At 49.9% G+C, this 26,523-nt stretch overlaps 2 protein-coding genes and 1 long non-coding RNA gene across 3 annotated transcripts; 1 reads left to right on the top strand and 2 right to left on the bottom strand.

Annotated features, from left to right (window-relative positions):
- Nucleotides 1–7,076: 7,076 nt before the first annotated feature.
- LOC309887983 lies at nt 7,077–7,791 on the bottom strand. Its single transcript, XR_014319119.1, has 3 exons — nt 7,692–7,791; nt 7,503–7,602; nt 7,077–7,135 (listed from the first exon to the last, which is right to left on the bottom strand). It is a non-coding gene; the product is annotated as an uncharacterized lncRNA (long non-coding RNA).
- A 1,140-nt stretch (nt 7,792–8,931) lies between these two features.
- TMPRSS9 (transmembrane serine protease 9) lies at nt 8,932–23,601 on the top strand. Its single transcript, XM_082780053.1, has 19 exons — nt 8,932–9,052; nt 9,937–10,064; nt 10,560–10,627; nt 11,042–11,220; nt 12,303–12,344; nt 12,706–12,819; nt 13,790–13,961; nt 14,201–14,475; nt 14,652–14,788; nt 15,998–16,316; nt 17,098–17,269; nt 18,360–18,631; nt 19,323–19,459; nt 19,951–20,311; nt 20,411–20,527; nt 21,128–21,299; nt 21,606–21,871; nt 22,410–22,546; nt 22,925–23,601. Exons 1-19 carry the CDS (start codon nt 8,935–8,937, stop codon nt 23,084–23,086), a joined length of 3,348 nt encoding a protein of 1,115 aa, XP_082636179.1. The 5' UTR covers nt 8,932–8,934; the 3' UTR covers nt 23,087–23,601.
- Nucleotides 23,602–25,438: 1,837 nt separating this feature from the next.
- On the bottom strand, nt 25,439–26,184 carry TIMM13 (translocase of inner mitochondrial membrane 13). Its single transcript, XM_082780107.1, has 3 exons — nt 25,977–26,184; nt 25,778–25,846; nt 25,439–25,675 (listed from the first exon to the last, which is right to left on the bottom strand). Exons 1-3 carry the CDS (start codon nt 26,112–26,114, stop codon nt 25,577–25,579), a joined length of 306 nt encoding a protein of 101 aa, XP_082636233.1. The 5' UTR covers nt 26,115–26,184; the 3' UTR covers nt 25,439–25,576.
- Nucleotides 26,185–26,523: the final 339 nt, after the last annotated feature.

Raw genomic sequence — 26,523 nt, 5'->3', positions numbered from 1 at the left:
TCCTTACAGGGATTGTTACAATGATAAATAAAGTGTGCACTGTAAGCGGTATGGATTCTTGGCTGAGGGGGGTGAGGGACTTCTGCACAAGTGCTCCCCTTCAGCGATTTCCACGTGCGTGTTAATCCACCACCCCGTGGTTTCACTGTGTGGGGCTGACAATTTGTAGCGACTGGGGCGAATTCAGCGCTGCCAGCGCGAATCCCCCATCACTGAACCACTTCAGGAGCCAGCTCCTGAGGGCGAGGCCCCGGCTCCTCCCCGCGCCTTTAACGGCCCGGCCAGGCCCGGCCCGGCCCGGCCGCCCCCCGCCCCTCCCGGCTGCGCTGGGCGGGAGGCGAGGCGCGGGGCCGGGCGGCGCCGTGACGGGAGGAGAAGCGGAGCAGGTGAGTTACCGCTCGGGAGGCTGCCCCTTGCCGATTTCGGTGCTTTTTGACGTTAAAATGACGGTGCTGAGGTTGGGGGCGCTTCGCACAAGTGACGCAGGGATGCTGGAGGGGACCCGGTCTGCCCGTCAGTGCGAAGGAGCCAAAACTCTCCACAGGAGTGAGCTCACCGTTGAATCTCCACAAGTTTGGCGTGTTTCTGCCGGGTGTCCCAGGAATATTATATTTCTGTAGGGAGTTTCATCGTGTGGCTATTGACCGGTGAGTGTCCACCGACACCAAATGTGCGGCCGTGGTTTCACAGGAAAATAGTCTCAGGAACCTCCTCTCTGAAAGCACTGCGTGAGGAGGAATGCTTAATATCATCAGTACCATGGAAAACAAATGCAGAGCGTGATTTGTGGTATTTAAAAGCTATAAGGACTTATGTTCCAGCAAGTTCAGGTAACTTCATGGGAAATAAAAAGTGCAGGTTTAGCAATGATGCAGACGTAAGCACTGAAACAGGCACTGCCATCACTGTACGAAGCGTGTTGGTGAGACAGCCAGGGATGTGCACGGTTTTGACCTTGGCATGGGACAAATCCTGTAGCAACGTCCCCGGGCTCCAGGGGTAGGACAGCACTGCTGTTTGAGCTAAAGAAGTGTACCTGCAGTGTTTTGAGATGGTGCTCAGTCCCCATGGCCGGAGGAAAGGGCCTGGGAGTGCTGTCTTGCTGCTGTGCACCCAGCCTGTCTTCCAGCCATGAGGCTGCCCTGCAGGCAGCTCTGAGCAGCCCGTGTGTGCCACTGTCCCGCAGCCTGTGCTCAGGGACAGTCCCCTCAGGCAGGAGGGCTGGTCACAAACCCCCAGTGCCTGAGTTTAGTAGATGGCACTGTTCCACACTGCTATGTCTGCAGTCTCGTTCTGCAACCTCCCAGGTCAGTGGCAAAAATCCCATCACCTCCGGCACTGCAAGTTCCTGGCTTGAATGCTCCTCGGTCATCACCAGCTGTTTTCTCTACACTTGTTCTGTCTTTGAGGGAACCGTGCACTACAGATGACTGGTTTCAGGGTAGTATGAGGGTTTTATGCCCATGAATATCGATGCCTATCTGCCAAGCTGTAATAATGGCTGAAGCTAGGTACCACAAAATGTGATTTACGCCTTGCTTCAAATCTATGCAAGCTGGTAAGAAAGAACAAAATGTGGTTACATGGAAAATGAAAGCATCAAGTTTAGCCCCCTGCTGCTCCTCCAGGATGCTCTGGTCCCAATACTATACCAGTATTTTCACCAGGTGCAGCTGATAACCTCCCTTCACATGCTGCAGCCTCTGAAGCCAATGTAGGGCAGCACATTTAGGGGGTTGTGACCAAATGAAATGCCATGAGTTAAGCATGTGAGCTTTCCTTGGCCATTTGTGAGCTGAAAAGTATCAAATTATATTGTTCTCCTATTCTGAAAAGTAATTGGACAAAAATGGCACTTCTTACCTACTGGATACTCCCTGTGTGTACTCGGTATTTACTATTTGTAAAATGTGGTCAAGGCAGCACAGTCAAGGGGGAGGAAGGCAGCCTTTATTTTGCTCTCTAACACATTGTTGAAGTTCAAAACCCAACTGCAGGTACAGATCTGCCCGGCACTCTCTCAGCAAGGGGAGAGCTCAGGGGCTGAGTGTCTTCACGGTGGAAATGATGTTAGAGCCTTTGTTACTGTGATAATACGAGCACTGGGCAGCTCAGCCTGTCGTGTCACAGCTGAGACTGCAGAGCTGGCAGGCAGGAAGAGGATCTTCTTACCTGTAAATTGAGAGACATTTGAAGTCCAAAACAGACAATAAACAAGGCCCGCACAGTGTCACTGGGCTTGCTGAGTGCAGGACGACAGCTTAACCAGATGCACCTCCAAAAAGGATGCTGCAAGTCAGCAGGTATTAAGGATCATCTCTAAACCTGCATCATTCGAGTTGGAATTGCTGGAGCTGGTAACACCCAGAGCAGGCTTGTTCACTTGTAAGATGCTCGCAGTCCGCAGGCAGGCAGCGCTGGTGGCATTTTCCTAACTTACATGAATGGAAAAAGAGGTGTCCTTGACCAGGACTTACAGCCTCTGGGTGATAGTGTCTAGTTCTGTGTGGCAGCAGGGCGTAGACTTTCAGGTGCAGCACAACCCTACTAAAGGTTAATCCACAGAGAAGTGGGGGACATGGGTCTACATGTGCCAGCTACCGAGGTTAGAGGTGCATTAAAGCAAAAGGATTAAACGTGTTAGGTGGTTCAAGGAACCACTTTGGTGGCTGGAGATGCTCATGCCACATGAAGCAAAAAGGCCAGGTGTGCCAAACCTGGCTTGCCTGTCTGCTATGTGTGGATGCTTTGTCTTTGCTCATGAAGGAACTGTCCACTCCAGCTGGAGTGACACCGAGGAGCTCAGTCATTCCTTTGTGTTCTACCAGCTGCCTGCTGTTTCTTCATGTACGGTTTTCACAGCGTATCATCATCTCATGAGGAGAATTAAGATGTTGTACTCATCACAATGCAAAGGTTTTATTCCAACACTCCCTCCCCTCTCTGCAGCCCCACTTCTGGTGCAGCCTTGGGGTGCCCTTGAGCCATAAAGGGACTGATGGCAACTGGCATGTGGCCATTGGCCTCTCCAGACTGCCATGTCCTTGCACTGTACCACCAGCCTCTGGCTACTGCTGGGGAAATATTCTACCTTCTGGCAGCAGCTGCTGCTACAAGATGCCAAGCTCTATTTACATACAGTTAAATTACCAGCTACAAGGAGAAAATCACACAGGGGTTTTATTTTAACCCTGTTTTCTTGCAGTTGGATTAGATGATCTTTGAAGGTCCCTTCCAAGTGAACTGTTCCGTTCCGTTCCATTCCATTCCATTCCATTCCATGGTCACTGAGACATTTGGGTTTCATTGTTCTCACCACTGGGCTGTGCCAGCAGGCCTGTTTGCTAACCCACGTCTCTCTCTTCTGGTCATGTTTCTGTTTTCACTTACCACAAATGACTCTCTCCTCTCTTCTGCTCAAGCTCATGGTTTGCTGACCCAGATGTGATTTGTTATTCTGACATGTGTGATCTTGAATAATGATGAGTGAGGCACATTGGAGTTTAATTTTTCATTTTGTGCTTTTTTTTTTTTCCTTTGGAGAAAGATGCTTCTGCTATATTCCTCCTCTGAAGCACCGAAAGTCTTATGGCAGTGATAAAATCACTAGTCCTTCACTCACCCTTGACCAAGTGCTCATTACTTCCTGACAGTGCAGGTAGATTTGCTGCTGATCTTGTTGTCTGCCTCAAGCAAGTCACATATTTCTCATACCAACACCATCATTCCACAAAAGCCCTGTTTGGGAGATGCCTGACCTTAGACCATGAGATGGTTTTACAACCCCCATGTCTGAAGACTCAGCAGACTGCAGTACTCAGCATTACTCTGCTGAGAGCCAGACTACCCTGTAATAGTACCAAACTAATGCAGAGTAAAGGCAACATTTTTTTTTAACACTTGGTTCTTCAAATGCCTGCAGTAAATTGGCTTTTTATATTTGTTGTGTTAGAATAAAACATCTAAACACAGCGGAATACAGAAAGACAACACAAAGACTCCAGAGCAGTCTGAAAGCTGCCCTCAGGGGTCATTAGGGTTTTCTAGCATTCGTTATCTGTTGCAGAGTAAATTAAATTGACTTTTGAAGACACATGTACCACTGTTTCTTTTCTGTGCTTCTTTTCTTGTTTTTCTTTCTCTGGTCAAGAGACCAGAGGAGAATCATAGAAGGTTATAGATAGGTTGACTTGGATTGGAAGGGACCTTATAATCTAATTCCACCCCACTGCCATGAGTAGGGACACCTCCCACTAAATCAGGTTGCCCAAAGCCCCATCCAGCCTGGCCTTGAACACCTCCAGGGCTGGGGCATCCACAGCTTCTCTGGGCAGCCTGTTCCAGTGCCTCACCACCCTCTGAGTAAAAAATTTCTTTCTTATATCTGATCTAAATCTACTCTTATTCAGTTTAATCCATTACTCCTTGTCCTGACAGAGTCCCTCTCCTGCTTTCATGAGGATTGATTCATATCCTCGTGGTGGAGAGCTGCTGCTGAGGGTAGGAAGGGAACAGAAAAAGCTGAAGAAAAGCAGGAGGAAGCCTGAGGCAAAGCAATGTGAGATATGGGAGTGAGCATTCCTGTTCTAAAGGGGAGAGTAAGGATGCAGAGCTGGAAAGGACAGGGAGGGCTGGTGGAAAGACCTTAGGTGGTGAAAGACACAGCAGAGACAAAGAAAGAGAAATACTGAGTGGAGAACGACAAGAAGCAGGGAAATGGGGAGGTACGTGGAGAAAAAGCAAGCCTTGTTGGTGGTTAGTTAGCCTTCAGCACAGTGCTGGAAGGTCACCATTGTATTTCTACCTGAGGTGCTAGCCCATTTTCCAAGAGGCCAATTTCTACCTCAAAACCAGCACTACCACAGCTTTTGCTGAGCAGTTGTGTCCCTGAAACAGACGTGTCACAGGGCGGCTGTCACCTTTACCCAAGGCATTCAGAGACATCCAGGAAGGTCCTTCCTTGCTCCTGTCCTTGCTCTTGGATGTAACGTGCCCCTGACCCTCTGCACAAGCGCACACCCATGCTTGCACACAGCATTGCTCTTGTCTTGTCCTCCTTGATGAAAAGAACTGGTGTTAGTGCCAGTTTGGCTAATTAGGAGAAATATCAGGGATGAATGAATATTTACACCATTTCGCTTTATATTTTAAATTTTCTCTATCTCTGTCAATTAAGGAAAAACTTTCAAGGAGATCCTGTGAAATGACTCAAGGTGCCCCGGAGCAAAATCCAGACAGAGGAAGAAACAAAGCCAGCGCTGAAAGAGCTGTTTGCAGATCTTTAGGGACAGAGATTATTTTCACTGGGCAGTTCTTGTTGGCTTTCTCTGTCGCACATCTTACATGCATTCTCTACTAAACTGGAGCTGTGACAAGAAAGCCCAGTAACATTGGGCTGGAAGGACGCAGATCACTTGGTTTCCCCTCTACTATCAGGGGCTTTATATTTTATAACCACTCACAATATTTACTCTGAGAAAAATCCATAAACGTGCTTTTTCTTCTCAGCATTTGTACTGGAAACTCATGTTCCTTTGACAGTTAGCACTCTTCTGATTTCTGCCCACACCAAAAAAATTTACCTTTTGCTCATCTGTTTTTAATGGAATGATGTTTTCAACACATATAGCTCCTTGCTACTCATCTCCTTTATGCTGGTCCCTATTGCTGGCAAAAAATAAAAATAAAAATAAAAAATCCACCCTCTACTATGCTCTTGCAAGATGGATTTCTGATTTACATGTCATTAAAATAATCTTCTTATTTCTTCTGGCTTAAACTGTTGACATGGAATGTAGGTGGCTAGAACTGAATTTAGTAGAAGAGCCCACCTCGCCTTTGTTCATTAGTGCTTTCCTGTTAATCCCTGCTTCTTGGTGAACGAGTCTCTTAGCAGACTTCACTGTTCTGATGACTTTGTCCTCTAGGAAATGGCCCTGAAGGAGAGGAGGAACTTCTTGCACCTCAGCGGGTGAAGCAACTGGAGTTCCCGGGGAATGACTGTGGTGTGTGAATTAATCTGCTCTTTAGTTCAGCCAGCAATGTCTTTCCTCATGTGCTGTCAGCCCCACTTTCAGATATGGTTATTACCTACTGCAGTACCACAGGCTACATTGCTGCTCTCCCCATAAACCTTCCAAAGTATCAACAGTGACTGGCTAAATCGTGTAAAGATTTGGACAGAGATATTGAATGACTACTACAAAATCAGACAAACATGGAATCAGCTGGGGCTCCTAACAAAAGAGAAGTTTGGCTTTTTTACAATATGCATACATGTATATATATATTTTAAACCAAGGGGATTTGAAAATCCCTTGAGACCCACCACGAGAACTGTTGATGCTGATTCCTGCTGTCATCTCCTTCCCGACCCAGCAGTAGCTTCTGAAAATTCTCAAGAAGTTTCATTTCAGCCAAAGGAAAAACTGACAAGTTGAACTTGCCACTGAACATCCACCAGAAACCCTCTTGCTGGCCAGAGGGGTCTTATCTTTTTCCCAGAAAACTATGTAAGGGCAAGGCCAAGGGCACAGCGGTGCTATAGTCCAGCACGTCATCTTCAAATACACCACCTCAACCTTCCTTTGGCTTTCACACGGTTTCTTCTCCATTATCAAAGGCAATGGAGATGCATTAGGTTCTTGACACGGTTCTGTGTGTCCACTGATTTCTTGAGGCAGCCCAACTGAAAAGGCTACGAGACAAGACAGTTTCTTCATGGAGAGGATGGTTGAGCACTGGAATGGGCTGCCCAGGGAACTGGTGGATCCCTGTCCCTGGAGGAGTGGACATGGCACTAAGGGACGTGATACAGTGATGGGACTTGGTGGGTCAGGTTGGTGGCTGAATTTAATGATCCTGAAGCAGTTGGCAAGCTAGAGTGAATGATGTGGGTCATTCACCCAAATGAATGTGAAATGAGGTGGAAATTCATTGTTGCTAAGTTAGTTAACTCACCTGAAATACCACCCCAGAGGGTATGGTCAGAATAAAGCTACAGCCAGGTGGGTGTGCTCTCCTCCATCATCTGCCCCTGCTCCCTCACCTCTGCTGGACGTTATTTGATTTCTTTGATTTGCAGCACAGCCTTGGGCTTCCTGGTAATTCACGGCCCCTGTGAGAGAGTCTGAGGCTGCAGGTAGGAAGGAAGGGTGTACATTTCTTTGTGTTTTCATTTCACATGTAATTCTCTTTCAACTCACACCACTTGCTCAAAAGAAAATAAGTTTTCCTTATGCTAAAAGGAGAGCAAAGAAGATGAATTTTGATTGCTTTGCTAAGTAGGTTTCTGTCTCTAAATACTTTCTTTTTCCAGTTACAATGCCAGTACAATCGGTAATAAGAACTTCTTGCTGGGGTTCTAAGAATCTTTTATCATAGTATAACATTTTATTTGCTGCCAAAATTAGTTCAAACTAAATTGTATTGTCCAATTAAAAAGCAGACATAGCCAATTTTGCCTGTGATGTTATTTTTTTCTTTCTATGCCATTGTCCTACCTTTAAAGTCCACTGGTAGTAAGACCACTCTTGAACTGATCAGCATGTCTGGATTAGATTTTCGAGCTCCCACATGCAAGACAGCCAGTGACCCCAAAACCTATTAAAAGAGTGGAGAAGGGAGAAGGGATTGCTCATCTGTATGCATTTAGGTCATAGGGACCACTGGATAAAAAAAATGTTTCTTACCTGTCTCCTCTTAGCAAGAGCTGAATTGTCAAATGGAGATATTGTTAACCAAACACAGGGGCCCGAAGTGCCTATCTCTGCCAGGCTCAGTTACCACTGAAAAAGAAGATATGGAGGTTTGTTAGAAAAAAAAAAAAAAAAAAAGGCATCCTGGATGGACTCCCTTCCTCTCCCCCTTCTCTGTTTCTTGCCTCACAAAGAAGCGACCTTTTAAAATCTCTTATCTGGAAGCTTCAGTTTAAAGAGCCGCTGATGCCTCTTGGAAAACATTGAAAAGCTCTTCAGAAGCAGTTCTGCTGCTCCCTGTGTCCTGAGTGCCTTTCTTCTCTCTTTTTCTTTCACTGCTAGATAGATTTGCATTAGAAAAGGCTGTTCCTTTGCAGCTTCCCTGTTTGCTGAAGTCTCAGCCTGATTTATAGCATCAGTAAATGGTGTTTGGGCCCAACCTCCCACAACATCTTCTGGATCAGGAGGAAATGGCTGATTGAGAAGGGACTGGATGAAACTTCCCTTGGCACACCAGAATTCGGAACTGAGGAAGGAAAAGCTGAGTGCACTGTATGTCTTTGAAGCTGTCAATATCTAGGCAGAGGAAGTTGGAGATATGAATTTGCCTTACTACGCATTTCTGGTGTGACCCGTAAATCTGAAGTTTCCCAGAAGCTGGAGGTTGTGTCCTCAAAACAAAACAAAACAAAACAAAACAAAAAAACATTCTGAAGCTGATAAACTTTGGATCTTTGGTCAATAAGACTGAACTTGCATGTATTTCAACTCTTGGCAACCTAAATTGTCTTAGACTTTTGTGTGCCAGTCTGAGGGGAGGAATGTGTGTCTTTTTTCTATGGGGGGGGATGAATATTAATACAGTAATTCAACTGATCTTAGGGACAGAGGAAATCGGTGCCCTTCCTTGCCTTCTTAGGCTTCTTGCAAAAAGTAACATGGCAAAAGTACAGTTGACTGGCTGGCTTTGGATAAAGCAGGATAGCACGGAGATGGAGGCATTAGGCTGGCTCGTGATCACACCACCAGGAAGGGATAGGCCGCTATGGTTGATGTGTTCAGGTCCTACAAACTGGATGTATCAGAAAAATTTCCTGACTGCAGCCTAAGGCATGGCCAGGGGACTCAGGGTGTTTCCAGTCCTTTTAGTGAGGTAACCGTAGCTGGTATCTCTCATTTCATCCCAGACAAGTCCTTTTCCTCCTCTTCTTTTTACTCACAGAGCTGCTCAGAAGGCATGGACCAAGTAAAGCCAGTGCCAGGCAGAAAGGGACAGAAGGCCAGCTGCTGGAAGTTAACCGTCGTGGCTGCCATAGTGGGCAGCGTGATGGCTCTCTACGTGGGGATCCTGCTGGGTGAGTGCACGGCCGAGGCTGTTCTTTTGGTTTATCATCTGCTCCAAAAGAGTAATGGTCTGCACAGCTTACAGCAATAGTTCTCATACCAAAAATTCTCAAAAGCCTTTTTCAGAGGCCAAGACGTGGTCAGCTCTCCCCACGTACACAGCCAAAATGCAGAGGCTGTAGTCACCTCATATTTTGAATGACATTTGACTAAAGCACTTCATCCTTAGTGCTGCATGTGATTTATTCCTCTCTGATCTCTTCCAGTAACTCCTAAATCTCTTGTCACTTCCTCAGCCATCTCCTACCTCATCTTGCATCCACTGACCATTGCTTGTCCTACTGTCCTCTAGAGTGTGACCACCATCTCCTTGTCTCTCGCACATCCTTCCTGCTGCCTCTGGTGCCCTATGGCCAGATGTCACCTCAGGCTGGGATGCTGGTATGGAGCCCAGCCTGATGTGACTGGCAGAGCCCACCAGCACATCTCTGCTGTGCGGTGCCACTTTCTATGCTGACTTTGGTAATCAGGACACATTTCCTCAGCCTGTTCCTGCAAGGACAGGGCCAGTCTGATTGCTCTAGCAAGCTGTACCCATTTGATTCTGATCTGTTTTCTCAGGCTTGATAAAAATCTACAGTGTTAATAATCAAATTAGCTACAAATTCAAAATTCTCCTCCTGCATATGTGTGGGGTAGCCCAGCACAGCCATGTGGCACCCACAAAGCACCTCAGAGCTGGTCAGGGACAGTCAAGCTGCTGAAACCTGCAGGTCTTAAGGACATGGAGAGACCCATACTCCAAAGCAGACAGCGAGGAAAGCTGGGTCCAGCCATGGCCCTAGACCTCTGTGTGCCCTCTGTGTCTCTAACAGACACTTTCCCTCTCTGGCAGCCTGTCATCCTGTGGGAGAGACCAGCTTTGAGCACACAGTGGAGCTGCAAGGAATCATGTTCAACAGCAGCTTGCAGAGGGAGAACTCGGACTATTACAGGGTGCTGACACCTGCTCTTGAGAGGCTGGTAAGTTGAGCTGGGCTTGCCATGCACCTTGCAGCTCTGCACTCCTCGCTTGGCACAGGACGGAGCCAGGAGGCTGCTGCGTGGCCTGGGCCCCATCCCTGCTGAGGTCCGTGCCTGTGTGGTTCCCCAGGGCCCAGCTTGGCTGTCCTCATTCAGGGGCTTCTTAAACATCAGCAAGGAACACTGCAGGGCTGAGCTGCACTTCGAGAGGCCTCATCAGGGCCTCAAGAGAGACTTGTGGAGTGGGAAATGTGTGCTCAGGTCTGCTCCTTGCAAAAAAAAGTGGTGGTGGGAAGATGTTATCTTCATGCCTGAGCCAGGGTGGGAACAGGGTTACATGTGCTCTGATGAGCTGGACTCAGGTGTTCCTGCCATCTGTGGAGGCAAGAAGATCCTCCAGTTAGCTCCAGCTCCCTGAAAAATACTAGGCACCAACTAAACCTATCTCATAGGGGTTTTCTGCCCAGTGTGTGACCATTGTTCTTTGCCTTGCAGTTTCTGTCCAGTTTCCAGGACTCCCAGTTGGACTGGAGCTGCACTGGTTGCACCATCCTGGGCTACAGGTGAGTGTAGGCAGCTTTGTCTGCAGATTGTGCAGCTCATGTTTTCAGGACGTTTTGACAAGCTCCACCACAAAGTGAGCTCACAGCTGTGTTCTTGTTCAAAACTAGCAAAAAGAGAAACTGATTTTAAGTTGAGGCCGGATTCTTTTATGGGATTGGACCTGTGTTCTGGTTTCTTTAATTTGGAAGTGTAGTCGGAAAGGCAGAGGAAAATGGCCTTGTTCAACCAAAGGAGAATGTTGGGCCAAAGAGAATGTGAATGACTGTTTCATCCCAGACCACACCTCCAGAGACACTTGAGCCTTAAATTATTAAGAATCAATTTTGTTTCCCTCAAGTTCCCTGTAGGCAGTTAGCACAAGAAACTGTTCCTTCTAATGGAGCCAAAGTGCTCAGTAATTCTCTGTTTTCCAGCAGGAACGGGAACTCAAGCGTGCTTGTCCGTTTCCGCCTCCGCTTCAGCCCCCAGGATTCCCATCCCCTGAGCTCTGCCACGGAGGAGGAAGCTCTCAGACACGGCCTGGCAGCTGCCCTGCACGAGCAGGGTCTCTCCCTGGCTGCCTATGGGACGATATCCTCAGCTTCTCTTACAGGTGTGCTCCTCCCATAACTGCTGGGCAACCAGAGCAAGGCAGCCTGTGCTGGTGCTGCTAGCAACACGGGTCATACCAGCAAAACTGTCTCAAGTAGCCACACTGCCCTGGGGCTTTAGCTTTGGATGTCCAGTCAAGGCTTCATGCCCAGCAGCAATGTTAGAAATGGAGCTGCTGCCAGGCACCTCCAAAAGGTGCTCTGGTGCTTCACGAGACAGCAGCAGAAACATGCTTAGCTCCTGGCAGTTGCAGAACAGCTGGAAGCTTCATGGGAAGCCCCCAGATCCTCCTCCAGTGCTAACATTGTCCTGCTGCTCTCTGCGCTGCAAGAGTTGTTTTGGGAGTCTGGGGCAACAACAGAGCCTAAAGCACAAATTGCAGCCTGAGGAACCAAACCTCAGCAGGTTAATTGCTGGGTTGCCTCTACTAACAACTGTGAGCAGTCCTTAAGCAATCCTCAGAGCTGCAGAAATAATTCCTGCTAGGGTGGATATTTCTCATATGTAAAGTCTTCTCTGAAACCACCTGGAATTCACTTTTCCCTCAATAACTGTGCAGTTGCACGTGATTGTAGGCCTTTCAAAAGAAAATGCCCAGAAAACCTGAAGCTGTGGGCTCTGCTGCAGCTCCCTCTGTGCTCTCTGCAAGGATGGGCAGAGTCCCAGCCCTCTGAGAGCTTTGTGCAGCCCAAATGGAGGGTGCACCTCAGCTTTGGGCAACAGCCCCGTGTCGCTTCCACCTTGGAGCCTGCTCCTGGGCTGCCGATCACTGCCACAGCTCTTGAGAACTGGTCTCTGCACCCCAAAAGCCTGCAGGGCTATAGGCAGCTGCTCACCCACTGCACCCTGTGCCTATGGTGGAGCAAAGTGGAGGAGGGCTCCAGGAAGTGAACTGTGCCAGGAGCTTACCACAGGGCCTCCCACTGGCAACGGGATGGGGAAAGCAATTGCCAGGCAGGCAGGAAAAGGTGAAGCAAAGCCTCTGCCAGTCCTGGCTGGGAGCGGCAGTCATGAGAGCACACAGCTCCTGTACACCCCAACTGGGATGCTCTTGCTGATCCCCATTCCTTCCATTTGTTACAGGTCCCAGTGAGGTTTCTCCATACAGACCAGGACTGAAATCAGGTAAGAGCCAGGCAGCAGGAAGAGCTCTGTGCCTTTCTAAGCATTGCCAGGGCAAAGATCGGCCCCAGTTCCCCAGGTTGCATGCTGCAGCCTGACCTCTAGCCTCCTCCTCACCAGATACAAAAGGTGTTTGCATCCCATCTTGTTCATAACCTGGTGAACCAGTGCTCTGCTCCCCTGTTCCCCCTGGAAGCTCAACAAGAGCTGCAGCTCAGCTGCCGGCTGCATCCCATGGGGACACTGGCACTGCCGGGAAGCAGGGTGAGCACGGACACAGTGGTGGTTGCCCCTGGGGGAGCCAGGGGGCAGCTGCTGGGAGGTCTGCAGAAGACACAAGTGACTGAAGCCTTGCTGTCCCCAGGGAGCTGCCCCGGAGACTTGTTCACTTGCCGCAACAAGCAGTGCGTGTCGAAAGAAAACCCAGAATGTGATGGCCAAAAGGACTGCTCTGATGCCTCTGATGAAAAGGGCTGTGGTGAGTCCCTTGCAGCAGGTCTCCTGGGCTCTGGGGACAGGCCCCAAGTCACCCCTTGCAGCCGTTAACAGCACCGGTCTTCTGGGCACTGTGCTGCAAGGACAGCTTAACTTCTTAGGCCAATAGTAGATACCGACATCAGGACAAGGGGACTCGTACCTGAAAAACATGCTGGTCCCATTGCCAACAGCAAAGGAGTAACACAATGTAGGGATAGAGCAGCACATTGCCATAAGCCCGTGAATCCCACATGCCCAAGCTGCAGACATTCAGTGGATGCAGTCAGCACCCACTGACATTGCCCCAGAAGCCTGGCCACAAGGGCATGCCCAGCCCCGTATCAACACCCCCGGCAGTGTGGAGCTTGAGCTATCTTTGGGCCTTGATGAGCATACTTGAGACATGTTTTGGTCACAGACTTGGTTGCTCAGAAGTAGAGTAGAGGCAGAGTACCAGGAGACCCAGGCACCCTGCAGGCATCTCCCACGATCACTGCTGAAGATAGGGAGCCTCTCGCATTCCCCTTGTAATGCTACCACTCCCCTGTGCATACCCATTCTGACCCTGTGCATGCCCAGTCTGACCCTGTACAGGCGGTGTAGGTCCAGGGACCAGCCCATCCCCTCCTGCTGTGCTGGAGGCAATCTCTGTGCACCCATGGGCTGCTGGAAGCAGCTCAGCAGTGCCTGAGCTTGTGAAACTAGCCGAGCTATTTCTGTCTAGACTTTCTTGCCATAAGGAGTTTCAGAGAGGACCCCATGATGGGTCAGTGCTTTGCAGAGCTTTTTTTTCTGGAATTGCAGGTTAAAGTCCAGTCCCTTGTGACATCCCTAGCAGTGTACTGGTACTTGAGCACGTGCTGGGAGCATGCACAAAGCTGAAGCAGATTTTTTCCCACCTGCCCCAGAAAGCACACTGCCAAGGCACAGCTGGCAGGATCCTGATGCCCTGGCTCTCTCCTCCCTTTCAGACTGCGGGAGCCGCCCTGCCATGCAGACTGCCACAAGGATAGTTGGAGGCTCAGAGGCATCCAGAGGGGAGTTCCCATGGCAAGTCAGCCTGCGAGAGAACAACGAACATTTCTGTGGTGCTGCAATCCTCACAGAGAAGTGGCTGGTGTCTGCTGCTCACTGCTTTACTGAGTAAGCCCTAGCCACGCTATCTTGCACCATTTCCAAAAGCTGCTGTAGCTTCTGGCCCAAGTTCCCAAAGTACCACACTGCCTCGTCAAGCCTGGTTTCCTTTCCCTGCCAGATTAAGGCATGGGGAGCTGATGTCCCAGAGCTGATAGCAGGATGGACGAGAGGTGGCACCACTTGCACGGCTCTGGTTTGCAGGGTGCCACTGCAGGTCTGCAAAGCCCCAGCTGTTTCTCTTCCAGGTTTCAGGACCCAGCCATGTGGGCAGCTTACACGGGGACCACCTCCATTAGTGGTATGGACAAAGGCACAGTAAAAATGGGCATTGCACGGATCATCCCGCATCCCTCCTACAACACAGACACAGCTGACTACGATGTGGCTGTGCTGGAGCTGAAGAGACCTGTGACCTTTACTAAGTACATCCAGCCTGTGTGCCTGCCAGATGCTGGGCATCACTTCCCCACCAGCAAGAAGTGCCTTATCTCTGGCTGGGGCTACCTCAAGGAGGATTTCTGTAAGCAAAGTGTGGCAGGTGGCAGAGGAGGCATGGTGGGGTGTGAGTGGTGCAGGAATGCACCAGGGAAGGGCACTCAAGCCAGTCTCTGGCCAGCCAGGATGGCTGCAACACAAGGAGCTGGTCCCATGCGAGGCTTCCTGCGGGGAGCTAACGGTTGCATCTCTCCCATTTAGTGGTGAAACCCGAGTTCCTGCAGAAAGCAACAGTGGAGCTGCTGGACCAGACGCTGTGCTCCAGCCTCTACAGCCATGCCCTCACAGACAGGATGTTGTGTGCTGGCTACCTGGAGGGGAAAATAGATTCCTGCCAGGTAAGCATTGTCCAGGGAAGCTTGCACACCTCCCAGCATGAGTCTTTTCCTTCCCTGTATGCACCAAGTAGTACTTCAAGAAGCGGGATCTGACACCATGGGCACAGCATCCCACCAAGGTTTGAGGCCACACCTTGGATCCAAGCATGATCAGAGACTGCAAAAGAAAAAAATGAAGATATATTCTGTAGTGCTTAGAGCAGGGCACTGCTGTTAAAAGAGTTTTTTGGGGCTATATAACTACTTTTCTCTATTTGCTGACCTGTAATCAGGTCTGGTGTTACCGACCTACCTGGCAGCTCCTCAGATCAAAATCCCACTGGCAAAGAGCAGAAGTGGAAAGTAAAATACATGCAACAGATCTTGGTGAACGACTTGATGGTTTTCCTAGATAGCTTTTATCCAGTCTGGAAGTGCTGGAGAAAACCCTGCCTTTCACAATGTGTGGGGAGAAAACACTGTGCTGTGAGAGGGGGACAGTGATTTCCATGGCTGCTCCTGTGGTTTGTCAGGGCCCTTCATAGCCACAGCCACTAGCTCAGCAAAATTGCTCTTCTGTGGTGGCAGCACTTCATATTTCTGCAAACACTCAAGCACCACATGTAGCACAAACACTGGAGAGGGAGACAAGGATGGAAGATTTGAGGTTGGGAGATGAACTTGACTTATCAAATTATTATCCACGTAGAACAATCCCATCCTCCAGCTGGGACTGCCAGCTTCACAGACACCAACTGTGTGCCCTACAGCAATGACATATAGCCCCATGGTACCAAAGAATTGACCAGGGACTATAAGACAAATCAAAAAGCATCATGCAAAGATTAGCATGGCCTCTTTGTATCATGCAATGATCGCCTATAATCTGGCTGTTGAGGGGCTGTGGACCTAACCTTTAAGAGCAGCAGCTGAACAACTTATACCTGTAGTAATGCTTGCACTAGATTTTATGGAGGAAAACCTCGTGCTCTTCTGGCATATCAAGGGCACAAGTCTACTACTTAATAGTAGGACAGTGCCTACATAGTGGAGCACCCAAAGGTCAGCATAGGAGAGGCTTCACTCATCACTAAGATGGAGCAAATCAGCAGGGGTGAGTGGGGCTACACGGGGAAAGAGAAACACAGACTTGCAGAGGTATGCTTGAAGTGGCTGTGGCAAGCTTGGGGCGTCCCCAGGAATAGTTCACCATCTGAGCTTCCCTTGCAGGGTGACTCTGGTGGGCCCCTGGTTTGTGAAGAACCATCTGGCAAGTTCTTCCTAGCAGGAATTGTGAGCTGGGGAATTGGATGTGCTGAAGCCAGACGGCCTGGGGTCTACACACGTGTTACCAAACTGAGAGACTGGATCTTGGATGCTATTTCTCCCTTTCCCAACTCCATAGCGCGTACTGTCCCACTAATACACTCCAGTACTAACAGTAACGTGGTCACCACTGAAGAGCTCAACACCACCACCACCAGAACAATTCCCACCACCTCACCAGCCCCAGCTGCCAGCAAGCCAGCACCTGCAGCCAGACCGCAAGGTAAGAGATTGCAGGGTGGCTACAGCCTTTACAAGAAGAGAAGCTGGTACAAGTCCAATTGCAAGATTCGTTGTTCCACTGAGCTGAAATTACCTTTGGTAGGGTGACCCACAGAACTGTTACTTAAGTGCTAAGGGCACAAGTGACACTATCGTCTCGTTGCCCTGGGTTACTCCAGAGCAGCCTGGCAGGGACTCAGGCCCAGAACAGGGCCTAAGGGACCAGGGACTACAACATAGCAGTGCCTGACACTGCTTAACTTGTTGATCACTCACTTTTGTTTGCCAGCTATGAGTTTCCCAGAAGTTCAAAGCCGATGGCTGTAACCTAACAGCAGCCATGCACCTTCTCACTGAAGTTCCCTTCAGGAAGGTTGGTGTCTACAGAATGATTTGTCAGCTCCAAGGAGTCTTCCCAGCAACTCTGCAAGAAGATACAGATGTTAGGTATTTTTCTAAATTTAGGATTAACTTTCTATCTAGAATAGCAGGGCTAAGAGGCACAAACCTGCTGTGGTTACTCTATTTTCAAGAAAGGCATAGTCCTAAGGACTTGCTAAGAGCAAGCTGCAGAACAGCAGTTAGGATGAAGGCCCATGTATAGCTGTGCACAAACACCATCACAGAACCCCATGATCAGCAGGCAGGGCTTGGGCAGGTATCTCAAACTTCAGCCCTGACTTGTCCCTGTTCGGACTTACTGGTTAGAGAGAGCAGAAGCCTCTTCTCACTTGTCTTCTGCTCACACAGTACTCACAAATCACGCTTTGGCTTTTGTTCAGAGTGCGGAGGACGACCTGGGCTCTCTAAACCCAGCAAGATCGTGGGAGGAACAGATGCTTCCAGAGGAGAGATCCCCTGGCAAGTCAGCCTGAAAGAAGACTCGATGCATTTCTGTGGAGCCACCATAATTGGGGACCGCTGGCTGCTGTCAGCTGCTCACTGCTTCAATGAGTAAGAGTCCATCCCTGCTGGCACTGCTCTTCCAGCTTGTCTGCCCACTGGCATAGAGCTGCACAGCTCTACATGGCCATGCAGCCAAATGCACAGCTATGGCACTGGAGTTGCTGGTGAAAAGCAAGGATATGCACTGAATATTCATTTTTGTTATAGCTAGAGGTTAATAGTAAAAGCAGTTTTGTGGGGAGGCTGGGATGAGGTGGGGAAATATTAAAAAGGCCCAGACAAAGAGTGAGAACAACACTTCACAGGGGTGGAAAAGGGCAAATGCCATAAGATGGCATATAGAAATGCCATGGGACAGCAGCTCTCTGGGCAGTGGCAATTAAAGAGCAAATGAATGCTAGTGATTATTAGAAAAACAACCGAGATTGCCAGTTTGTTGGTACTTAGATCCACTGCAACTCACTTCTCACATACTGCACACAGTGCTAGAGTAACACATTGTAAAGAATGACACAATACACACTGCAGAACAGCATCCAAAACAAGCATGACATACACCAGAATAGACACTGGGAACGAGAACTGGGTGGGAAGGGTGTGTGTTGTAGGGTCTATGCAATTATGAAAGGTACAAAATGTTTAGGGAATGCCTTTTTATTGTTTCTGCATATTAAATTAAGCCATTAAGAGCAGATAGGAAACAAGAAAAAGGAAGCAGTTCTTCATAAACGACGTTAAACTGTGAAGTTTTTCATCATAAGAAGTGATGAGAATATTTAAAGTCCACATGGGGTTAAAAGATTAAAAGACAATTGTAGAAAAAATCAAAAAAAAAACCACATCTGTCAAGATATTCTGAATATAGAGGCATCACTTGCATGCCGGAACACTCCTGAAATCACACGTTTTTGGAGGCAAGGAGAGGATTACTACATGTTCACCCTCTCTTGACATCTAACAAGTGCCACTGCTGGAAAGAGAGGTTCAGCCCCCTGTGTGTGCTGGGCTCTGCTTTGGTAAAGTCAGGTTTCAAACACTAATCATTTAAAGTTGTCTGCAGCTTAAATAATCTACCAGCTCAGTATTTAAGCTAGGTACATGTGTGTGCGCATACATATTTAGGACTGTGTATTTACAGGACAGATCCAGAAGAGATTGAAGCCTACATGGGAACGACATCACTAAATGGAACAGATAAGAACACGGTGAGAGTCAACGTAACAAGGGTCATCCAGCATCCTCTCTTCAACCCTATCCTTCTGGATTTCGACGTGGCTGTACTTGAGCTGGCAGAACCCCTTGTCTTCAGCAAATACATCCAGCCCATCTGCCTCCCGCTTACGGTGCAGAAGTTTCCTGTTGGCAAGAAATGCATCATTTCTGGGTGGGGAAACCTCCAAGAAGGGAATTGTAAGTAGTGGTGCCTTATCAGTTGATTTGCTCTGAAACAGTGACAGATCGAGCAGCAAAGCCCGTACCACTGTGACCCAGACAGTCCTGGGTGCATATACGACAGGGGACAGTCAGGAACTGACAGAAACACAAGAGGAAGTAAGAATAAGGGAACACCTTAAACTGCTGTTATTTAGGAGCCACCAGAAAACAAGATAATGGGGATAGCAGCTTGATGGGAACCAGGTGAAACCAGATGACTCCCCTCAATAGTTCTCCCATATTAAGCAGCAGTGGGGTATTGCCTTGGAAGCCTACTGCAAAGGCATTCAGTGAGCGGGGTCAGTCACAAAGATGTTCCAAGCTATTAGAAAGAGCAAGGCTCCCAGTGTAGGGAGAAGGCCTGAGTGTGGCAGGTGTGCTACCAAAGAGGCTCTACTGTCCTTATAACCATTGACAAGGAGCCCACAAACCGTGACAACAACAGAAACTTGCTGCCTGTGCCCTGTAGCCTGTAGACAGGCATAAAACTGCGTCCTGGGGTGAACCAGGAGCTGCAGGGGCTTCCTAGATGAGAGTAGCTCATACAGGATTCAGCTCTCTTCTGGGATTAGAGCCTGTTTTTCTGAAGCATGTGTTGGACCATCCTAAAAGCCATTAGGTCTCACTTCTGTCTGCTGCACTCACTAATCCCTTGGTTTCCATGCAGTCACCAAGCCTGAGAGCCTGCAGAAAGCTTCTGTGGGCATCATTGACCAGAAGACCTGCAACTTCCTCTACAACTTCTCCCTCACTGACCGAATGATCTGTGCTGGCTTCCTGGAAGGGAAGATAGACTCGTGCCAGGTAAGAGCCTAGGATTTCTCTACTCCTCTGCGGATTGCTCCAGAAAAACGGGCTAACTCACAAGTTATGGCTTTGAGAAATATTTACTGAGTTCCTGCGGCTAGGCTGAAACCCACATGCACCTTAACTCAAAAGAACAGCTCACTGCCACAGGGCTTTAAAAAAAAAAAAGCGAACAAAAATTAAGCATGACATAAACCAACATCCTGCAGGTCTCCTGTGGCAGCAAGACAAAGTGGCAGATGTTGATGACTCTCCTTCACTAGTGGAAAGGTGCTGTCAGATATTAGCATTCATAACAAATGCCAGAGTAACTGCAGCCAGGCTGTTTCAGCCTCTGCACACTCATGTTTTGCACACTGTGTGGGAGCAGAGTCCCTCAGAAAAATCTGAAGTTAGCCAACTCCTCCTAGTGTGGCTGAGGAGCAACTCTAAGCAGACGTGTCTTGGGGAGAGTGGGCTGAGCAGCCACTGCCTTGCTTCTTCTTCAGGGAGATTCAGGTGGGCCCTTGGCCTGTGAGGTCACCCCAGGCGTGTTTTACCTGGCTGGCATCGTGAGCTGGGGAATTGGCTGTGCCCAGGCTAAGAAACCTGGCGTGTACTCCAGAATTACCAAATTCTATGACTGGATCCTGGATACCATCTCACAGTATGCCAGTCCTGGCACAAGCACTCCTTCCAGTTCAGCCATCACCAGCACTTCTACTGCAGCCATCCTCACACGCCGCACCACTACAACAGCTGCAATAGCCATCAACAGAACCACCCTGAGCACAAAGACCACCACACCCACAAAAGAAACCTCCACAGCTCTGGGAACCACGGAGCCTGCCAAGCCCACCCAAACCCCAGGTAAAAGTCCATCAGTAGCAAATTTACTGACATGCTGCTAGGAGACCTCCGGCCCCAGCGCGGCAGGTACTAAGCAGGCTGTGGGTTATTGCCTTCCAGTGGTGCCTTGTACCAGCTTCACCTTCAGGTGTTCCAGCAATGTCTGTATTGGAAAGGAAAATCCTGAATGTGATGGAGTTGTTGACTGCAGCAATGGCTTTGATGAAAGCAATTGCGGTGAGTCCTGTTTTGCAACGTGACACTGCTACCTGTCCTTATTCCATATTCAGACTCCCCAGTGCAACCCATAAACTTCACATGAGCTGTCTGGGACCAGCTCCTTGTGGTCCTGGTCTTACTTGATGTTTGAGAGACTACAAGATAAACCTGGATGAGCAGTGTCCAAATTTTCTACCAGGGAATGTGGCCTATTCTATACTATAACCATTGGACACATTTCCCAGCACACAGACCTTCTGCCAGTGTGCTAGAGCAAGCTGGCGTGACAGCTCTGCACAGCGTTGCAGCCCAGATCTCGTGCTATCTTGGGACTGGTCCTAGGACTGCACATCCCTTGCTGTGTGACAGCTCGGCCAGTGCATCTGAATTTGCCGTCCTCACATAGCACATCCCCATAGGCGTGGCGTGTGATAACAAGGAAATGTTTCCAACCTGTATCACATCTGCCAAGCCTTGCCTCAGATGCATGAATGAAATTCATCACATCCTACTGCCTTGTGCACATCTCCCCAGGGCACTGCCCCCTGGTAGGGGCTGTGGAAGGACAGGTAACCCTTTCCCTTAGTCACAGAACCACGGTGCCTTTTTCTGTTCCAGACTGTGGCTTAACTACTGCTCTGGCCTTCAGCAAGATCGTGGGTGGGAGCACTGCAGCTCGAGGAGAATGGCCCTGGCAAGTCAGCCTCTGGCTTCGGCGGAAGGAGCACAAGTGTGGGGCTGTCCTCATCGCTGACAGGTGGCTGCTCTCTGCAGCTCACTGCTTTGATATGTAAGTACGGGCGGGTGATGCCGGCCAGCCCCTGGCCACACTGCCATCGGCCCACCTTCCCCTTCCTCACAGTCCAACGCCACGGCTGGGGTGCTGTGCCCCACTGGAAGCACACACTGCCTGTTACAGGTGTGCCCCTACAGGTAAGCAGGAAGAAGACTGAAAGGAGCAAAGCCTGGGCATATCTGCCCACACTGTGATGGAGACAGGGGCCCTGGCCACAGTGCATCCCAGCCACACAAGCGGAGGAACGGCACTGCTTGCTAAGCCATGCTCCTAACGGCCAGGTTTGCTGTCTTTCTGCAGTTACAGTGACCCCAAAATGTGGGTGGCCTTTCTAGGAACACCCTTCCTGAATGGCATCGATGGCAAAATGGAGAAAATATTCCGTATCTACAAGCACCCTTTTTACAACGTCTACAGCCTGGACTACGACGTGGCACTGCTAGAGCTGAACATGCCCGTCAAGTTCAGCAGCACCATCAAACCTATATGTCTCCCAGCCAGTTCACACATCTTCCATGAAGGAGCCAGATGCTTCATCACAGGCTGGGGTTCCACGAAGGAAGGAGGTACTGGCTGAGAGGGCTCCCTCACATCCGTGATGGTCAGGTTAAGTGCCAGCTACCCTGCAAGGCCAAACATCTCCATCCCCACTCCACTGCCCCACACGCTACCCCTGACAGACCATACCCTGCTGGGGATACCACCCTGGGCAAAGCCTTGTGCCACCACAATCTCCTCTCCAGCAACCACACGCTGTACCCATCCCTTTGGTTACACCTCTGCCCTCCTGCAGCCTTCCCAAGCTTTCTACATGCCAACCATCACACTCCCCATCCCTCTAACAGCTGGCTCAGCTATGCTCCTGCAGAATGAGGACCACCCCGATACCATTTCTGTCTGCTCAGCTGCACTACCTGCCAAACTATACACCGAAGAGACCTTCCTGGGCTTGCTCTGCTGGGGAAGAACCAGGCCTGGTACACTTGAGAAAGTGCAGATCTCTCCCTTTAGAATACAAGCAAGGCTGCAGAATCCCCACTCTTACACATGCTGCTGTTACTTACGTGCCCTGCGCCAAGTTAACAGAGATACTTTCCTCCTCAGGTCTCATGTCAAAGGATCTGCAAAAAGCAGCAGTGAACGTGATTGGAGACCAGGCCTGCAAAAAGTTCTACCCTGTCCAGATCAGCAGCAGGATGGTGTGTGCCGGTTTCCCACATGGTACCGTCGACAGTTGTTCGGTGAGTGTGAGAGCAGCAAATGCTGCTGCAGGGCCAGCTGCCTGTTGCCACCACTGGAATCCATCCTGCACCTTGTTCTGCTTGTCCCACCAACCTGTGACAGGTCAGGGAAACATGCAGCGAGGTAACACCAAGCAAGACATCACAGGGATATCATGAAGCCCATTTCACGTCCCTGCTGCATCTCTGGAAATGCTCTTCCATGTCCCAAAGTCCCCATCTGTGGGCCCTCCAGCTTGGAAACGGGCTCCCAGGGAGGTGGGCAACAGGACAGCAAACGCTTGCTCCCATGTCCCAAGAGCAACATCTCACAGCTGGGGGGTTGGGCTGGCTTGACTCTTTTTGCCTTGATACAGGACCCTTTTCCTCTCTCTGCAGGGTGATGCTGGCGGTCCTCTGGCATGTCAAGAACCCTCGGGAAGGTGGTTTCTAGCAGGAATCACAAGCTGGGGCTACGGCTGTGCCAGGCCGTACTTTCCTGGTGTCTACACTAAAGTCACAGCTGTCCAAGGCTGGATTGCGCAGAACCTCAAGCTCTGAAGCTGCATTTTACCACTCAGGGAAGGCAACAAATGACAGGGGATGCATTAACCCTGCACCTACTGTACATTTTTTGATACTGCGAAAGGGTAACGGTGACCTGCAGGTATTAAGCAGATGAGTCTGTTGTGAACCTCTGCAGTCATGGCACCAGCGTATTTGATAACTGCTTTGCATAGAGAGGTGCAGTTCTAGACGTTTTTTCTATAAATAAATGAGGCCTGTCCCATCTTCAGAGCTGGCCAAACATCCTACGCATCAAAACCTGGCCTCTCAAGTTGGAGTGGTGCCAGAAACATCTGCCAGAGATTCACATAGCGTGGTCTAGCTCTGTCTGTGCACTGTCCTCCCAAGGGCCATCCAAGAGATGAGTGGACTTTGTCCCAGCCCTGAGCTGAAGCCTCAAGACCTCACTGCCTGGATGGAGCTGTTATAATGTGCAATGGCTTTCGGAAAGGGCATGCTACCACTTCAAATCAATGCTTGGTACTAGTGCCTGTAAGCTCCACGGCTTACTGTTTGATCACAAGAGAAGCTTAGGATTAAGACACTTGGACTTCAGACTGCCCAGGCCCTCATCCACATTAAAGAATCAGTACAGGCTTCTCACCCCTGCCACAGCTCCCTTTGTGTAAGTTGATTCAGTTGTCAAGGGCTAAGGCATAGCAGCCCCACAGAGCACTGTTCTGGTTAAGCCTGGTGGGAAGAATTCAATATGCTGGGAGCGGCCAAGCATCCAATTCATCCAGTGGGAAGCCCAGTCCCGCTAGCTAGCTAAGGCACACAATTGCATTTGTTCTGAAGAAAAAAAATGCTGCAAAGCTTGTGTGTAAAGTCTTAGAAAGACCTGGACATCTCTTCATAGGCTTGACCATCAAAAGAGAACAGAGAGGTTAAATTCTGTTAGTTTCCCAACCCCAATCCTAGGCTTTCGCAGGTAAGCTGTGCATCTGGGTACAGCAGTAGGTTTCTTCTTTCCCAACCTGTAGAATCATAGAACGATCTAGCTTGGAAAAGACCTTCCAGATCAAGTCTAGCCATCAATCTGACCCACCGAGTCCCATCTCTGTCATATCCCTTAGTGCCATACTCATCTGGCAGTGAGACCCACAGTGTTCCCAGCTGGAGCGCCAGCAAGGGGGGAGACCTGGCTTCTAGGCTCAGTTCACAGCAGGTTCAGTTCCAGAGCTGGAACACTTTTGGGATGTTCCCACTGCTGAAACAGGACTGCTGCATAGCCAGGACCACAAAATTCAAACTGAAAGAAAAGTAAAAAGATCCCTGTAAGAACATGGCTGGAAGGCACTTGTATTTTCAAGTACTCAGTCTGCCTGATTTGGGTGGGAAACTCCAGTTTAGTTTCAATTATTCCAAACTTCCAGATCTCTCTTAATATATTATCTTGTGAGAGCACTTTCTTCTCTGTACTGAAGCCACCACACTGGAAGATGAAATGAAATCCAGTTCTCCCTCATTCCTTTGATCATCCTAGCAGGTTAAGAAGTCAGTCTCTTCTGGTCTGTCTCTCTGCCACAGACAGTACTGCAAATTTATAAAATATGGAAATGCTGTAACAGAAGGAATTCCAAAAACGTCATTACAGGGGTACAGGCATTTTTAATATCCAACACACTGCTCTTCCAGCTGCTGGCAGACCACACAACACATAACAACCATTCCAGGTGTGGTGTGCAAGCTAAGCACAATACTGTGTACCTGCAAAGGAGAAGTACCGTTAAGGAAGTGCTCCTTCCCAAAGAAATGAAACCTGAAAGGTAGGCTCCAAGATGGAATGCTCTTGTCAGTGCCAAACCAGAAGTTACAGAAAATCACAGCCACACATTTATTTTTTTCCTTTGAAGAAATCAACCTGTGTAGTTCCTAACCCATTTCATACATGGTCTATCACTCCGAAGGTGTGCTTGTACAACTATTTGCAAGGCTGTGCTGTGAGCTCAGTAAGTACGCCCTTGGCTCCCAGTGCACTGCTTGAGCTAAATCTTCATTTCAGCCTTGCCAACAGCTATATAAACACAAGGGAGGAAAGGGCCAACTGCAGCATGGGGAGCATCTCATTGCAGTATTTCTACTGATGAAAAGGGACTAGGTAACTACCTGATGGCTGGGTCCAGGCTTGCTTCCTGGGCAAGGGCACTCTGCTGCTGGCTTGGCCCCCCCGTTTCCACAGAAGGCTCCTTGCCTCGCACAGCCGGGATTTATCAGCCGCTATAATATGCCTTGGCCAGTTGGGACCGTTGGGAAGGGCACGAGGCAAAACAGCAGCTCACGACGGCTCTCGAGGCTGGAAAATTCACTCACTCCTGGGTTTTGGTGCTAATAAAAGCCAAAGGATGCAAACGGTTCAGCGAGGGTTTATTGCTCTGCCACGGCAGGGGCTGGGGAGGCGGCGGGATCTTGCCCCCAAACACCTGGACTGGCCACTTGTCCCTTCCCCGCATGGTCCCTCCCTCGTCCAGGAGCCGGGAAGCTTCACATGTTGGCTCTCTCCCGCTGCAGCCGCGAGTTGTAGGCTCGGGAAACCGTGTTCCAGGAGTCCATGTAGCGGTCCATGCACATGGCGATGCACTTCTGCGGCAAAAAATAATACAAAAAAAAAAAAAAAAAGGCCCTGAGCTGGGGAGCGCCGCCGGGGTCACCCCTCGCTCCTCGCCTTGCCCCGACCGCGCTCACCTGCTCCGAGTTGTCCAGCGAGCCGCCCGGCTTCCCGATGCACTTCCGAAAGCATTTGTCCGTCATGCGCTGCGGAGAGAGTCCGTGAGAGGCGGCCGCGGGCCCCAGGCTGGGGGCACCGGGCCGGGACCGCCGCTGCCCCCTCCCCTTCCCCCCCGCCGCCGCTGAGGCGCGGCTCAGGCCCCGCCGCCCCCCTCACCTGTAAGAGCTCCTGCGCGTTGGCCACGGCGATCTGCACCTTCACCTGCTCCATGATGAGCCCCGGGTCCAGCTTCCCTCCCCCGCCGCCCCCGGAGCCGAAGTCGGAGCCGAAGTCGGAGCCGAAGCCGCTCTCCATGCCGCAAAGTCACCGCGGGCAGCGGCCCGCACGCTGCCGCCCAAATGGCCGCCGGCCGGAACTACAGCTCCCAGCGCGCACCGCGGGAGGCCCGGGGCCGGAACTACAACTCCCGGCATGCCCCGCGCCGCGCTCCCTCTGCCGCCGGGTGCTCGCAGCGTGGGCTCCGTGCCCAGGCTGCCAAATAACTCGCCCGTTCCTGCCGGCTGGGCTGCGAGTGCCAGACCTGTGACATTTTGCAAGTTAAATGCGGCGCAGCGCTGGGGTATCGGGTTTAAAGCAGAGCCTCACACGCTGTGGCGGCGGGAAGGGAGCGAAGCCAGCTTTACCTCAGAGAAAAGCGCTAAAAAAACGTCCTCAGGTGCCACTTCCCAACGTTACAGTGAGCAGTAGGATTTGGGCACCCTGC

Source organism: Aythya marila, assembly GCF_965140915.1.
Source record: "Aythya marila genome assembly, chromosome: 27".
Taxonomy (NCBI): domain Eukaryota; kingdom Metazoa; phylum Chordata; class Aves; order Anseriformes; family Anatidae; genus Aythya; species Aythya marila.
This window is presented reverse-complemented; position numbering and strand designations above follow the sequence as displayed.

Coding starts and splice junctions, on each gene's coding strand:
- TMPRSS9 (XM_082780053.1), top strand. CDS start 8,935: ATGGACCAAGTAAAGCCAGTGCCAGGCAGAAAGGGACAGAAGGCCAGC. Junction 12,820..13,789: donor CTCTGATGAAAAGGGCTGTG/GTGAGTCCCTTG, acceptor CCTCCCTTTCAG/ACTGCGGGAGCCGCCCTGCC. Junction 19,460..19,950: donor GGAAGATAGACTCGTGCCAG/GTAAGAGCCTAG, acceptor CTTCTTCTTCAG/GGAGATTCAGGTGGGCCCTT.
- TIMM13 (XM_082780107.1), bottom strand. CDS start 26,114: ATGGAGAGCGGCTTCGGCTCCGACTTCGGCTCCGACTTCGGCTCCGGG. Junction 25,847..25,976: donor ACGCGCAGGAGCTCTTACAG/GTGAGGGGGGCG, acceptor CTCTCTCCGCAG/CGCATGACGGACAAATGCTT. Junction 25,676..25,777: donor CGCTGGACAACTCGGAGCAG/GTGAGCGCGGTC, acceptor TTTTTGCCGCAG/AAGTGCATCGCCATGTGCAT.